This window comes from Schistocerca cancellata, chromosome 11, assembly GCF_023864275.1.
Source record: "Schistocerca cancellata isolate TAMUIC-IGC-003103 chromosome 11, iqSchCanc2.1, whole genome shotgun sequence".
Taxonomy (NCBI): domain Eukaryota; kingdom Metazoa; phylum Arthropoda; class Insecta; order Orthoptera; family Acrididae; genus Schistocerca; species Schistocerca cancellata.
The window spans coordinates 26491228-26507583 of NC_064636.1; the positions used below are offsets into that span (position 1 = coordinate 26491228).

The window sequence follows — 16356 nt, forward strand, 5'->3', positions numbered from 1 at the left end:
CGAGTGCCGCATCGTAGTTGATTGCATGTCTTATTCTGGCGAGAGGGCAGCAGTTGTTCTTGGCAATGATTTCTTCGCCGTCTTAAATAACAGTGGAGAAGATTTGAACCTCTTCAGATCCACTACCAGAATGACCAACAACGTAAAGAAAATGTATTTGTTTTCAAAAATTATTCGCCATATTTTCCACAAAGAACGATGTCTCTTATACGACACATTCAAGGCAAGCAACTATGTAAATGGAGTTTAGTGGTATATACTGATTTCATATTTCGTAAATACACACACCAAAAAAAGTTTTGCATCACCTCGGTTCCGAGTGTTCCGGAAGCTGTTCAGAACACTGGAATAGAGATCAACATAAACATCATTTTCGCCCTTTTTATTGCTCATGAAAACCACACATTGGGTGTTGTAGCACCATACAGCGAGACCTTCAGAGGTGGTGGTCCACATTGCTGTACACACCGGTACCTCTAATACCCAGTAGGACGTCCTCTTGCATTGATGCATGTCTGTATTCGGCGTGTCATACTATCCACAAGTTCATCAAGGCACTGTTGGTCCAGATTCCCCCACTCCTCAACGACGATTCGGTGTAGATCTCTCAGAGTGGTTGGTGGGTCACGTCGTCCATAAACAGCCCTTTTCAATCTATCCCGGACATGTTCGATAGGGTTCGTGTCTCGAGAACATGCTGGCCACCCTAGTCGAGCGATGTCGTTATCCTGAAGGAAGTCATTCACAAGATGTGCACGATGGGGCCGCGAATTGTCGTCCACGAAGACGAATGCCTCGCCAATATGTTGCCGATACGTTTGCACTGGCGGTCGGAGGATGGCATTCACGAATCGTACAGCCGTTACGGCGCCTTTCGTGACCACCAGCGGCGTACATCTGCCCCACATAATGCCACCCCAAAACAGCAGCGAACTTCCACCTTGCTGTACTCGCTGGACAGTGTGTCTAAGGCGTTCAGCCTGACCGGGTTGCCTCCAAACACGTCTCCGACGATTGTCTGGTTGAGGGCATATGCGACACTCATCGGTGAATAGAACGTGGTGCCAATCCTGAGTGGTCCATTTGTCATGTTGTTGGGCCCATCTGTACCGCGCTGCATGGTGTCGTGGTTGCAAAGATGGACCTCTCCGTGGGCGTCGGGAGTGAAGTTGCGCATCGTGCAGCCTATTGTGCACAGTTTGAGTCGTAACAAGACGTCCTGTGGCTGCACGAAAAGCATAATTCAACATGCTGGCGTTGCTGTCAGGGTTCCTCCGAGCCATAATCCGTAGGTAGCGGTCATCCACTGCAGTAGCAGCCCTCGGGCGGCCTGAGCGAGGCGTGTGATCGACAGTTCCTGTCTCTCTGTATTTTCTCCGTATCCGAACAACATCGCTTTGGTTCACTCCGAGACGCCTGGACACTTCCTTCCTGGCCCAAAGTAACAATGCGCACACGATCGAACCGCGGCATTGACCGTCTAGGCACGGTTGAACTCCAGGCAACACGAGCCGTGTACCTCCTTCGTGGTGGAATGACTGGAACTGATCGGCTGTCGGACCCCTCCGTCTAATAGGCGCTGCTCATGCGTGGGTGTTTACATGTTTGGGCGGGTTTGAACAGTCAAAGGGACTGTGTCTGCGATACAATGCCCACAGTCAACGTCTATCTTCAATACTTCTGGGAGCCGGGTGCTTGCAAAACTTTTTATGATGTAAGTATTATTGTGATTGTTATAGCTGCTTCACATATTATTACTCAAAAATAACAAAATGTGCCAAAACTGATAACGAATTACTGCTGAATATTTACAAATGAAAATTTTTTTTACTTGGTACACGTGCATTGTGTCATGTACGAGACGTGAAACTCGCGCAACAGATTATTAGCAAGTGCTATCTTAGTGCTTACAGGAGGCCAGTATTTCGTTAACAGTCTGTCGATAATAAAGTAGCGTTCGGTTCAAGATAGTTAACATGTGCATAAATGAATTAAAATACCACACTTACGCAATCTCGACACCGTTTTGCTGTTCTTCCACTGCGGGCGCTGGAAAAACAGTAGCTGAGTTCAGTAACTAACCATTGATAGCGCTGTAGTAGCTCGTGATACATCTCGAAAGATGAGCAGATTACTGGCATTTCTGCGTTTGGCGTTACATGCTTTCCGTACGCAAAAAAATGTTATCAGTTCCGTGTGCCCTATATGGCACGCGGTACGCGAAGATCTTAAGGTTTTGTGCTTTAATATTCAAAAGGGAAAACACTTCCTTATAATCTGTAAAATTGTATTTTTTTTTCCTGGACCGGCTTTCAACTTCTCAAGCCATATTAAGATCAAATCTGAATGTCACGAACGCACATAAACATAATGTGTGAGTTACACAGATACTGTTTGTACAGAAGATAAAAAGAAATGGTTCAAATGGCCCTGAGCACTATGGGACTTAACATCGGAGGTCATCAGTCCCCTAGAACTTAGAAATACTTAAACCTATCTAACCTAAGGACATCACACACATCCATGCCCGAGGCAGGATTCGAACCTGCGACCGTAGTAGTCGCACGGTTCCTGACTGAAGCGCCAAGAACCGCTCGGCCACCGCGGCCGGCTTACAGAAAATAGGAAAATGACAAAATGTTCACATAGGAAAACATTACATTTTTTGGAACACAGACGTAATTAAGTTAACAAATAAAGGGGTAACCAGATAAGAAATAAGATAAATGTACGTTTGAATCTAGTGTTTGTAACGGAAACTTAATGTGCCAAAGGGGAAAATGGAAACTGAGTCTGGTCATTTGTTGTTTGACTGGCATCCTGTGTCGTGGTGTTTGTTGATTTCCAGTAGGTTCATGTTTCTCCTGTTATTGAAATAATGTAAAACTTCATATTCTAGATGATATGCAGAATCCTTAGACACATTCTGAGTTCGAATATAATAAACTTTCTTGAGACTGGGAAACTTACGTCCACGAATCAGCGTGGTTTAAAAAAAAATTGCTCGCGCGAAACTCAGCTTGCCCTTTCCTCACATGATATACAGAGTACAATGGCTGAAGGGCAACAGACAGATTCCATATTTCTAGATTTGCAGAAAGCATTGGACATGGTGGCTCACTACAGACCGGTAAAGAAGGTACGAGCATATGGAATAAGTTCACAGACGTGTGAGTGGCTGGAATACTTCTTAAGTAATACAACTCAGTTTGCTGTGCTCGACGGGGAATGTTCATCAGAGACAAGGCTATCGTCAGCACTGTACTTCACAGTACATTTACTCAGTAATGAAATCTTTTCTCGACAACGTGGACCAGTTTAAAATCAACATAAGAATTCGTGATCACTATACCAGAAAAAAGAAAGACCTACACTGTCCTTTACTTAACCTATCTTTGGCACAGAAAGGGGTAAAATATGCTGCTATAAAACTTTTTGATGAATTACCAGATGAAATAAAATGTCTGACAGACAGCAGTAATAGTTCCAAAAACTAATTGAAATCATGCCTCCTTGACAACTCCTTCTATACCATAGATGGATTCTTGAGTATGAGTTAATAAATCTGAAGATATAATATATGCATTTTGTACCGTTTAAGGGAATGGAATAGATACGCATTTCTTGTGCATTTGACACGTTCCACATCATAACGGTTTTTCCGTGCTATTGATCAATGGAACACGTAACTGCCCGCATCTCGTGATCGTGCGATAGCGTTCTCGCTTCCCACGCCCGGGTTCCCGGGTTCGATTCCCGGCGGGGTCAGGGATTTTCTCTGCCTCGTGATGGCTGGGTGTTGTGTGCTGTCCTTAGGTTAGTTAGGTTTAAGTAGTTCTAAGTTCTAGGGGACTGATGACCTTAGATGTTAAGTCCCATAGTGCTCAGAGCCATTTGAACCATTTGAACACGTAACTAACTAACTAACTTTGATTTTCGTGTTCATTATAATTATCCGGGCCGTTATGCCGTGGTCGGTTGATGAATTCTGTGTCAATTCCTAACGTTTCGTCCCCGACTGCGGGAGACATCTTCGACGGGGTCCGTAGCTCGATGGAAGGTCCAACACACACACTGGCTCGCTACTGACTGCCGCTAAATTCCGTGCCCGCGCGCTCCCGCGCCGAGGCGTGACGTCACGTGTTTTGAAAAACAGGTACCATACTGCCAGAAAAAAAAATATGGTTCCGATATGTGGATGACACGTTTGTGCTGTGGAGAAATGACAGGGAGGAACTAAGCCGGTTCCACGAACATCTAAATTGTATAAACTCGAGAATCCAGTTTACAATGGAGGAGGAGGTACATCTACATCTACATTTAAGTGCTTGGCAGAGGGTTCATCGAACCAAAATCATACTATCTCCCTACCATTCCACTCCCGAACAGCGCGCGGGAAAAACGAACACCTAAACCTTTCTGTTCCAGCTCTGATTTCTGTTGTTTTATTTTGATGATCATGCGCACCTATGTAGGTCGGGCTCAACAAAATATTTTCGCATTCGGAAGAGAAAGTTGGTGACTGAAATTTCGTAAATCGTAATAGATAGGTAGACGGCAAATTACATTTCCTCGATGTGCTTGTTTTTAAAAACGAAAATGGTAGTTTGGGGCACTCAGTATACCGCAAACCCACGCACACGGACCGTTATTTGCACCGGGATTCGAACCACCACCCACAACAGAAGCGGGGTGTTGTCAAGACGTTAGCGGACAGAGCTAGAAATATTTGTGAACCTGAGTTGCTCGACGCTGAGATGGAACATCTCCACAATGCACTGATGAAGAACGGATATTCGTCCGCCGAAATAAAACGTGCGTTGAGGCAGCCACGCAGAAATCATAGTGACGTACAGGCTACTGCAAAATCTAAGGTTTTCCTGCCGTTTGTTAAAATGTAACGGAAAGAATAGGGAGGGTCTTGACGAAGCGGAATATTACCGTATTTACAAGCCCACCAGGAAGATACAGGAATACCTTAAGCCTGCCAAGGACGCTCGCAAACCATTGGAAAAAGCTGGAGTGTATAGGATCCCATGCAGCTGTGGAGATTTTTATGTGGGCACCACTAAAAGAACTGTTTCTAAACATCTGGAAGAGCACAAGGGAAATTGTAGAAGAGGAGAAACGGAACGATCAGCTGTTGCGGAGCATGCTTTCCAGCCAGGGAACCACAATATTCGTTTCGAGGAGACGCAAGTACTAGCGGCCACAAGCGGATATTACGAAAGGCTCTACACGGAGGCAATCCAAATCGCCAAACACCCTAATAATTTCAACCGAAAGGAGGAGGGCGTGAAATTAAACGGTATATGGATGCCGGTGATTAGGAAGATGTGAACCACCCGCCCACTACTGGGTGATGGCAACGGCGATCGACGGCAGCGGACAGCGGCCAATTGCACTGACGTTTTCAAAACACGTGACGTCACACCGCGGCGTGGGAGCGCGCGGACACGGAATTTGGCGGCAGTCGGTAGCGAGCCAGTGGGTGTGTTGGACCTTCCATCGAGCTACGGACCCCCTTGGAGATGTCCCCCGAAGACGGGGTCGAAACGTTGGGAATTGACACAGATTCATCAACCGACCGCGGCATAACAGCCCGGATAATTATAATGGACATGATATTTCCGGCCGTGAAACTCTACATTTTAGTATTTGATTCTCGTTTAATAAATAGGAGCATACTCACCTTATTTCTCCGATGGCAACATATTTCCGCTCGTCCAGAATTTTATTCAAGATACGAGTAATAATGCGTTGCGTTTGCTGCGAACTCTCCCTGTGCGAGTTGCACGATTGGTGCAGCAGAGCTTTCGTTATCGCGTTGCTGGTGGGGTAGGCACGGGAAACAGCCAGAGGCGGCGGTGCCAGCCAGTGCAGCGTGGGAGAAAGGCGCGGAGCCTGAAGGCGATACCATCTCTAGCGCTCCAGATCGCTGCTGCCGGCCTGACGGTTTCATTCGCAAAGTGGAGGGAATTCCGCGACCCGTCTGTGTAGAAGCCGGCGCACCCACCGTCCATCTCCTCCTATCTCTTCTCTCTCCGCCCTATCACCCCCAGCTCAGTAGGAGGTTGCTGGTTTTTAACCCCACTATGTGTTTTATGTGATCGTTCCACAGCGAATAACAAACATTTCCGTTCCCTATTCGGAAAAACCGTTGCAGGGGTGTTTCCTAACACTTTTATGGATCCAGAAATGCAATTAAAAAAAAATCGATTTTTTGAACCAAAAAAATAGTAAACGTCCCCTTAATATTATATAAATCGATAAAATATCGATGTATTGATATATCGAAATATAATTTTTATGTACATATGTAGCGATATGTCGATACATCGGTATATATATATACAGGGTGTTTCAAAAAGACCGGTATATTTGAAACGGCAATAAAAACTAAACGAGCGGCGATAGAAATACACCGTTTGTTGCAATATGCTTGGGACAACAGTACATTTTCAGGCAGACAAACTTTCGAAATTACAGTAGTTACAATTTTCAACAACAGATGGCGCTGCGGTCTGGGAAACTCTATAGTACGATATTTTCCACATATCCACCATGCGTAGCAATAATATGGCGTAGTCTCTGAATGAAATTACCCGAAACCTTTGACAACGTGTCTGGCGGAATGGCTTCACATGCAGATGAGATGTTCAATTGTTCAATTGTTTCTGGATTCTGGCGGTACACCTGGTCTTTCAAGTGTCCCCACAGAAAGAAGTCACAGGGGTTCATGTCTGGCGAATAGGGAGGCCAATCCACGCCGCCTCCTGTATGTTTCGGATAGCCCAAAGCAATCACACGATCGTCGAAATATTCATTCAGGAAATTGAAGACGTCGGCCGTGCGATGTGGCCGGGCACCGTATCGCATAAACCACGAGGTGTTCGCAGTGTCGTCTAAGGCAGTTTGTACCGCCACAAATTCACGAAGAATGTCCAGATAGCGTGATGCAGTAATCGTTTCGGATCTGAAAAATGGGCCAATGATTCCTTTGGAAGAAATGGCGGCCCAGACCAGTACTTTTTGAGGATGCGGGGACGATGGGACTGCAACATGGGGCTTTTCAGTTCCCCATATGCGCCAGTTCTGTTTATTGACGAAGCCGTCCAGGTAAAAATAAGCTTCGTCAGTAAACCAAATGCTGCCCACATGCATATCGCCGTCATCAATCCTGTGCACTATATCGTTAGCGAATGTCTCTCGTGCAGCAACGGTAGCGGCGCTGAGGGGTTGCCGCGTTTGAATTTGGTACGGATAGAGGTGTAAACTCTGGCGCACGAGACGATACGTGGACGTTGGCGTCATTTGGACCGCAGCTGCAACACGGCGAACGGAAACCCGAGGCCGCTGTCGGATCACCTGCTGCACTAGCTGCGCGTTGCCCTCTGTGGTTGCCATACGCGGTCGCCCTACCTTTCCGGCACGTTCATCCGTCACGTTCCCAGTCCGTTGAAATTTTTCAAACAGATCCTTTATTGTATCGCTTTTCGGTCCTTTGGTTACATTAAACCTCCGTTGAAAACTTCGTCTTGTTGCAACAACACTGTGTTCTAGGCGGTGGAATTCCAACACCAGAAAAATCCTCTGTTCTAAGGAATAAACCATGTTGTCCACAGCACACTTGCACGTTGTGAACAGCACACGCTTACAGCAGAAAGACGACGTACAGAATGGCGCACGCACAGACTGCGTTGTCTTCTATATCTTTCACATCACTTGCAGCGCCATCTGTTGTTGAAAATTGTAACTACTGTAATTTCGAAAGTTTGTCCGCCTGAAAATGTACTGTTGTCCCAAGCATATTGCAACAAACGGTGTATTTCTAATATATATATATATATATATATATATATATATATATATATATATATTAGAAATACACCGTTATATACCGATGCATCGACATATCGCTACATACGTACATAAAAATTAAATTTCGATATATCAGTACATCGATATTTTATCAAGAGCCCTAGTTCCGACCATGCTCCCGCTATGTACCTTTAAATCCAAGAGAACAGAGACCAGAAGGTGCAGACAGCTAAGATGTCAGCAGACTTCCACACCAGTTTTCACGAGCGAACTAAAAACAAACAGGATCGACGAGAACCTGCTTGTGGGTGGCCTGGAGAGCGTATCACCGTCAGTTTTACGGCCAGGCTGGTGAATCTCCACCAGTAAAAGCAGTAATTCTTGCAGACAACTTTAAGGGGCGGGGGGGGGGGGGGGGGGCTGCCCTGGCGTCTCCTGTTGTTTATCATGCGGTGGGGCTGGGGTGACTTCGAGGCACTCAGGTTGCCCTTTGTGTACTGCCACAAACTGAGCATACTGAGGAAACAAGTTCTCCCTCAGCGCCAGTGTGCCCATAAAGGCAGTTCGAACTTAAAGAGCTATTTCCCTCATCAGTCGCTTCCCGCGCCCGGGTTCTCGGGTTCGATTCCCGGCGGGGTGAGAGATTTTCTCTGCCTCGTGATGACTGGGTGTTGTGTGATGTCCTTAGGTTAGTTACGTTAAAGTAGTTCTAAGTTCTAGGGGACTAATGACCTCAGCAGTTGAGTGCCATAGTGCTCAGAGCCATTTTTTCTGAGGTCGTCAGTCCCCTAGAACTTAGAACTACTTAAACCTAACTAACCTAAGGACATCACACAGATCGATGCCCGAGGCAGGATTCGAACCTGCGACCGTAGCGGTCGCGCGGTTCCAGACTGTAGCGCCTAGAACCGCTCAGCCACCCCGGCCGGCTTTTGTCAATAGACCGTTCTCTTCGAGGTAATTCATAATGCTGCTGCGAAATGATGTCTCGACACTAGAATCGTTTGCTTGCAGTCGGCTTCAATCCCCATGTCAGGAAGAGTTTGTAATATTGCCTCTGTGTGCCGCTGTGAAATCAATGCGCCTACAATGCAATCGCTGGCTTGCTTGCAGTTGGCTGTATTCATAATGTTAACAACGCTCTGAAATATTGCTTCAGTCTTTGTTATTGTGTACTGGTGATGCGCTCTCAGTGGAATTGTGGAAATGTCGGCTTGCTTGCAGCCATCCGCCACCCCCATGTTAGCAACGCTTCGATGTGTAAGGGGCGGTTACGTGAAAACGAGGGAGATGGCTAAAAGGTAAGTAATTACGAATTTATCCCACTGTGAGAAAACACGGTCAATCTCATCACGCAAAAATGTTTGTGCTTACGATCGAAATCGTAATTGTACCCACTAATGTCTTTCTTCAGGGCTCTAAAAATACAGAAATCGCAACGTCAGAGAGCGGGACTGTATGTATGCTAAATTTCTGTAGCGTAGTCGAAACGACCTTGGAAATGCACTATGTGATCAAATGTATCCGGACACCTGACCGAAAATGACCTCGCACCCTCCATTGGTAATGCTGGAATTCTGTATGGTGTTGGCCCACCGTTAGGCTTGACAGCTTCCACTGTCGCAGGCATACGTCCAGTCAGGTGCTGGAAGGTTTCTCGGGGAATGGCAGCCCGTTCTTCACGGAGTGCTGCACTGAGGAGACGTATCGATGTCGGTCGGTGAGGCCTGGCACGAAGTCGGCTTTCCAAAACATTCCGGACGTGTTCTGTAGGATTCAGATAAGGACTCTGTGTACGCCAGTGCATTACAGGGATGTTATTGTCGTGTAGCCACTCCGCCACAGGCCGTGCATTATGAACAGGTGCCCGATCGTGTTGAAAGATGCAATCGCCATCCCCGAATTACTCTTCAACAGTGCGAAGCAAGAAGGTGCTTAAAACATCAGTGTAGGCCTGTGCTGTGATAGTGCCACGCAAAACAACAAGGGGTGCAAGCCATCTCCATGGAAAACACGAGCACACCATAACACCACCGCCTCCGAATTTCAAAGTTGTCACTACACACGCTGGCAGATGACGTTCAACGGGCATTCGCCATGTCCACACCCTGCTATCGGATCACCACATTGTGTACAGCGATTCGTCACTCCACACAACGTTTTTCCACTGTTCAGTCGTCCAATGTTTACGCTCCTTACACGGAGCGAGGCGTCGTTTGGCATTTACCGGCGTGATGTACGGCCTATGAGCAGCCGCTCGACCGTGAATTCAAGTTTTCTCACCTCCGGCCTAACTGTCATAGTACTTGCAGTGGATCCTGATGCAGTTTGGAATTCCCATGTGATGGTCTGGATGATGTCTGCCTATTACACATTACGACCCTCTTCAACTGTCGGCGGTCTCTGTCAGTCAATAAACGAGGTCGGCCTGTACGCTTTTGTGCTGTACGTGTCCCTTCACGTTTCCACTTCACTATCACATCGGAAACAGTGGACCTAGGGATGTTTAGTATTGTCGAAATCTCGCATACAGACGTATGATGCAACTGACACCCAATCACCTGACCACGTTCGAAGTTCATGAATTCCGCTCCTTCACGATGTCTAATGACTACTGATGTTGCTGATTTGGAGTACCCGGCAGTAGGTGGCAGCACAATGCACCTGATATGAAGAACGTATGTTTTTGGGGGTGTCCGGATACTTTTGATCACATACTGTATGTGGGCGGACCGACAGTCTGCATGGGCACTCCCAGTCTCTCCCCGTCCGATTTCCATACTTTTGGAGCCCTGAGGAAAGAGGTTCGTGGCCGTCGGTTTGTCTTGGACGGAGAGATGCACGCCAGAATACAATCACGGTTTGGTCGACAACCGCAACCGTTTTTCCGTGAAGGCACTATCCATCTAGTCTCACAGTGGGATAAATGTATTAACAGTTACGGCGACTACTTTTGAAATAATAAACAATTTACTTACTTTCTTGCCATCTGTCTCGTGTGCATTTGAACGTGTATATTTGTGTCTGCTGCTCTGAACCGATGAGGTGCTGACAGCATAATCGCTGGTTTGCATCTGATCGGATGCTATCCCCATGTTAGCAAGGTTATGTAATGTCTCTCCCCCCCTCTGCTATTGGGATAAGGATACACTAAGTCGCTTGACGTGGCATTGGCTGCCATGTTGCCAACCGTGCAATTATGCCATTCTGCATGCCCGTGAACTGAGGAATCTTGGGAGGATGGCCCAAAGGAAAGATACTGGACTGGTATTAAGGATGGTGCATTTTCAAGTGACAATCTGGTCATAATAGGTTTTCCACGATTTGGTGCACCATTCAACCAAATGCCAGGATGGTTTGTTTCCAGAGAGTATTTCATGGACTTCCTTCGCGCTTGTATGTCACCCTTCATTGTGCGCTGGAATCTCTAATTTCACCATTAGGGTCTTCTTGCAAAACACGGGGTCTGTTCAAACAATTCCGAAACTACAAAATTTTTCTTCACTTACCTTTTACGCATTGTGAATCGTCTCCTTCGATATATTCTCCTCCACAATTGATACATGGCTCCCAACGCCGTTTCCACTTCCGGAAGCAGTCTCGGTACGCAAAGCGCCGCCTGCGAATCTCGTCTATAATTGCGAATCCTGGTCCTTTCAACGGTGTTTGAACTTCGGAAATAAGAAAAAAAGTCGGCAGGGCCCAGATCTTGAGAGTACTGAAGATGAGGCAGCACACTGATTTCGTTTTTTGCGGAACAGTCACGCGCCAAGGATGAATGTGCGGGTGCGTTATTGTGATGCGAGAGCCACGAATTGTCCCGCCACATTTCAGGCCGTTTCAAATGGTTCAAATGGTTCTGAGGACTATGGGACTTAACATCTATGGTCATCAGTCCCCTAGAACTTAGAACTACTTAAACCTAACTAAACTAAGGACATCACACACATTCATGCCCGAGGCAGGATTCGAACCTGCGACCGTAGCAGTCGCGCGGCTCCGGACTGAGCGCCTAGAACCGCTCGGCCACCACGTTCAGGCCGTTTCCTCCTCACCTTTTCTCACAGGCGTCACAGCGCGTCCCGATAGTATCATGGATTAAGAGTTCGTCCCTGTCGCACGAATTCATGATGAACTAATTCTTCGCAGTCAAAGAACACTATCAGCATGGCTTCGACATTTGACCTGACCTGAGGAGATTTTTTTGGTCTCGGAGAAACATTTCCCGAGCCATTTTGAAGACTGAACCGTGGTCTCAACATGAAAACCTTACCGTTTTCGTACACACGTCTCATCAACAGTTGTGATTCTCTTAAGGAATATCTCGTTCTAGTTTGGGCGATCCAAAAGCTCTTCGCAGGTTGCCAGGCGAAGGTCTTTCTGGTCTGACTCACGAGCCGTGAGAAGAACTTGGCGACAACACGGTGCAGTCCGAGATGCCGTGTCAGCATTTCGTGACGTGGTCCACCTGAAACGGACAGCTGTTGCAACGTGACAGTAAACAGGACTGAAGTCTGTACGTCGTTGAACATGGGTTCCTCTGTAAAACTTGGTCTACTAAGTCCGCTCTACAACCTCGAGAAGCGTGTAACATGAATTGTGAAACGCCCTGTATAAAGAATGAGATTTTCACTCTGCAGCGGAGTGTGCGCTGATATGAAACTTCCTGGCAGATTAAAACTGTGTGCCCGACCGAGACTCGAACTCGGGACCTTTGCCTTTCGCGGGCAAGTGCTCTACCAGGAGACGAGGTACTGGCAAAAGTAAATCTGTGAGGACGGGGCGTGAGTCGTGCTTGGGTAGCTCAGTTGGTAGAGCACTTGCCCGCGAAAGGCAAAGCTCCCGAGTTCGAGTCTCGGTCGGGCACACAGTTTTAATCTGCCAGGAAGATTCATATCAGCGCACACTCCACTGTCGAGTGAAAATCTCATTCTGGAAACATCCCCCAGGCTGTGGCTAAGCCATGTCTCCGCAATATCCTTTCTTTCAGGAGTGCTAGTTCTGCAAGGTTCGCAGGAGAGCTTCAGTAAAGTTTGGAAGGTAGGAGACGAGGTACTGGCAGAAGTAAAGCTGTCATTACCGGGCGTAAGTCGTGCTTCGGTAGCTCAGATGGTAGAGCACTTGCCCGCGAAAGGCAAAGGTCCCGAGTTCGAGTCTCGGTCGGGCACACAGTTTTAATCTGCCAGGAAGTTTCACCCTGTATAGAGCCTGTAGATATGTGAGCGCTTGCAGTTGTTGCCTGTGTCCGCTTGTCAGCGCAGACGGTAGACTGTGTTCGGCCGTAGTGACGCCGCTGCTCGCACCCAGCTTGCGGCTTGCAGCTTGCGGCTTGGCTAACGCTTGCGCCCGCCCGCCTGTTGCCGTGCAGAGTCGCTGATGCCGATGGCGATGGAGTCCAGAGGGAACGTGTCTGCAGGAGCAGCGCAGGCGCCGGCGTCGCGGTCCGGCGCACAGAGCCTGCAGGACGTCTGCCTCACCCCGGGCTGCGTGCACGCAGGTCAGTAATTCCACTGCCCTCACTCACTACTTACAGCTATAAACGTACACTACTGGCCATTAACATTGTTACACCAACAACAAATGCAAATGATAAACATGTATTCATTGGACGAATACATTATACTAGAACTGACATGTCATTACATTTGCACGCAATTTGGGTGCATAGATCCTGAGAAATCAATACCCAGAACAACCACCTCTGGCCGTAATAACGGCCTCGATACGCCTGGGCATTCAGCCAGAGCTAGGATGGCGTGTACTCGTACAGCTGCCCGTGCAGCTTCAACACGATACCACAGTTCATCGAGAGTAGCGACTGGCGTATTGCGACGAGCCAGTTGCTCGGCCAGCGTTGACCAGACGTTTTCAATTGGTGAGAGATCTGGAGAATCTGCTGGCCACGGCAGCTGTCGAACATTTTCTGTATCCAGAAAGGCCCGTACAGGACTTGCAACATGCGGTCGTGCATTATCCTGCTGAAATCTAGGGTTTCACAGGGATCGAATGAAGGGTAGAGCCACGGGTCGTAACACATCTGAAATGTAACGTTCACTGTTCAAAGTGCCGTCAGTGCGAACAAGAGGTGACCGAGACGTGTAACCGATGGCACCCCATACCATCACGCCGGGTGATACGCCAGTATGGCGATGACGAAAACACGCTTCCAATGTGCGTTCACCGCGATGGCGCCAAACACGAATGCGACAGTCACGAAGCTGTAAACAGAACCTGGATTCACAAAAAAATGACGTTTTGCCATTCGTGCACCCAGGTTCGTCGTCGAGTACACCATCGCAGGCGCTCCTGTCTGTGATGCAGCGTCAAGGGTAACCGCAGCCACGGTCTCCGAGCTGATAGTCCGTGCTGCTGCAAACGTCGTCGAACTGTTGGTGCAGATGGTTGTCGTCTTGCAAACGTCCCCATCTGTTGACTCGTGGATCGAGACGTGGCTGCACGATCCGTTACAGCCGTGCGGATAAGATGCCTGTCATCTCGACTGCTAGTGATACGAGGCCGTTGGGATCCAGCACGGCGTTCCGTATTACCCTCCTGAACCCACCGATTCCATATTCTGCTAACAGTCATTGGATCTCGACCAACGCGAGAAGCAATGTCGCGATACGATAAATCGCAATCGCGATAGGCTACAATACGACCTTTATCAAAGTCGGAAACGTGACGGTACGCATTTCTCCTCCTTACGCGAGGCATCACAACAACGTGTCACCAGGCAACGCCGGTCAACTGCTGTTTGTGTATGAGAAAATCGGTTGGAAACTTTCCTCATGTCAGCACGTTGTAGGTGTCGCCACCGGCGCCAACCTTGTGTGAATGCTATGAAAAGCTAATCATTTGCTTATAACAGCATCTTCTTCCTCTCGGTTAAATTTCGCGTCTGTAGCACGTCATCTTCGTGGTGTACCAATTTTAATGGTCAGTAGTGTAGTAAATCTTTTGCACTTGGGACTAAGAGGAAATATGCCTTGTAATCAATGTACCTGCCGACATCAGTGACTTCGTGATAGACCTGGTGCTGTGTGTAGTGAGAAGAGGAAGCATGTGAGAAGCAGGGAGAGTGAGGTATGAAAGACAGCAAGGGAAAGTGTGTCTGTGTTTTTGTAGAGAGAGAGAGAGAGATATGAAGGGCTGTGAAGAAGAAAAGATGAGTGCACTTGAGTGGAAGAGAAACAGAAAAAGTGTGTGTGTGGACGGGGTGGGGATTAGATTAGATTAGATTAGTACTTGTTCCATAGATCATGAATACAACACTTTGTAATGATGTGGAACGTGTCAGGTTAATAAAATGTGTCTATACAAGATATTACATTACACAAAATATACCCCCCAGTGAACCATGGACCTTGCCGTTGGTGGGGAGGCTTGCGTGCCTCAGCGATACAGATGGCCGTACCGTAGGTGCAACCACAACGGAGGGGTATCTGTTGAGAGGCCAGACAAACATGTGGTTCCTGAAGAGGGGCAGCAGCCTTTTCAGTAGTTGCAGGGGCAACAGTCTGGATGATTGACTGATCTGGCCTTGTAACATTAACCAAAACGGCCTTGCTGTGCTGGTACTGCGAACGGCTGAAAGCAAGGGGAAACTACGGCCGTAATTTTTCCCGAGGACATGCAGCTCTACGTATGATTAAATGATGATGGCGTCCTCTTGGGTAAAATATTCCGGAGGTAAAATAGTCCCCCATTCGGATCTCCGGGCGGGGACTACTCAAGAGGACGTTGTTATCAGGAGAAAGAAAACTGGCATTCTACGGATCGGAGCGTGGAATGTCAGATCCCTTAATCGGGCAGGTAGGTTAGAAAATTTAAAAAGGGAAATGGATAGGTTAAAGTTAGATATAGTGGGAATGAGTGAAGTTCGGTGGCAGGAGGAACAAGACTTTTGGTCAGGTAATTACAGGGTTATAAATACAAAATCAAGTAGGGGTAATGCAGGAGTAGGTTTAATAATGAATAAAAAAATAGGAGTGCGGGTTAGCTACTACAAACAGCATAGTGAACGCATTATTGTGGCCAAGATAGACACAAAGCCCATGCCTACTACAGTAGTACAAGTTTATATGCCAACTACCTCTGCAGATGATGAAGAAATAGATGAAATGTATGACGAGATAAAAGAAATTATTCAGGTAGTGAAGGGAGACGAAAATTTAATAGTCATGGGTGACTGGAATTCGTCAGTAGGAAAAGGGAGAGAAGGAAACATAGTAGGTGAATATGGATTGGGGGGAAGGAATGAAAGAGGAAGCCGCCTTGTAGAATTTTGCACAGAGCATAACTTAATCATAGCCAACACTTGGTTCAAGAACCATAAAAGAAGGTTGTATACCTGGAAGAATCCTGGAGATACTAAAAGGTATCAGATAGATTATATAATGGTAAGACAGAGATTTAGGAACCAGGTTTTAAATTGTAAGACATTTCCTGGGGCAGATGTGGATTCTGACCACAATCTATTGGTTATGAACTGCAGATTGAAACTGAAGAAACTGCAAAAAGGTGGGAATTTAAGGA

General features: G+C 47.2%; 1 protein-coding gene across 4 annotated transcripts in view; it reads left to right on the forward strand.

The window, feature by feature from the left end:
- Positions 1-16356, forward strand: part of LOC126108960 (neprilysin-2-like) — a 600695-nt gene that overhangs the window by 495018 nt on the left and 89321 nt on the right. For 3 of the 4 annotated variants that reach the window (XM_049914349.1, XM_049914350.1, XM_049914351.1), the window contains one exon: positions 13190-13318. In XM_049914349.1, the coding sequence (XP_049770306.1) occupies positions 13190-13318 (129 nt within the window). The remainder of the gene's footprint in view (positions 1-13189; positions 13319-16356) is intronic. The other variant, XM_049914352.1, reaches the window with a different exon arrangement.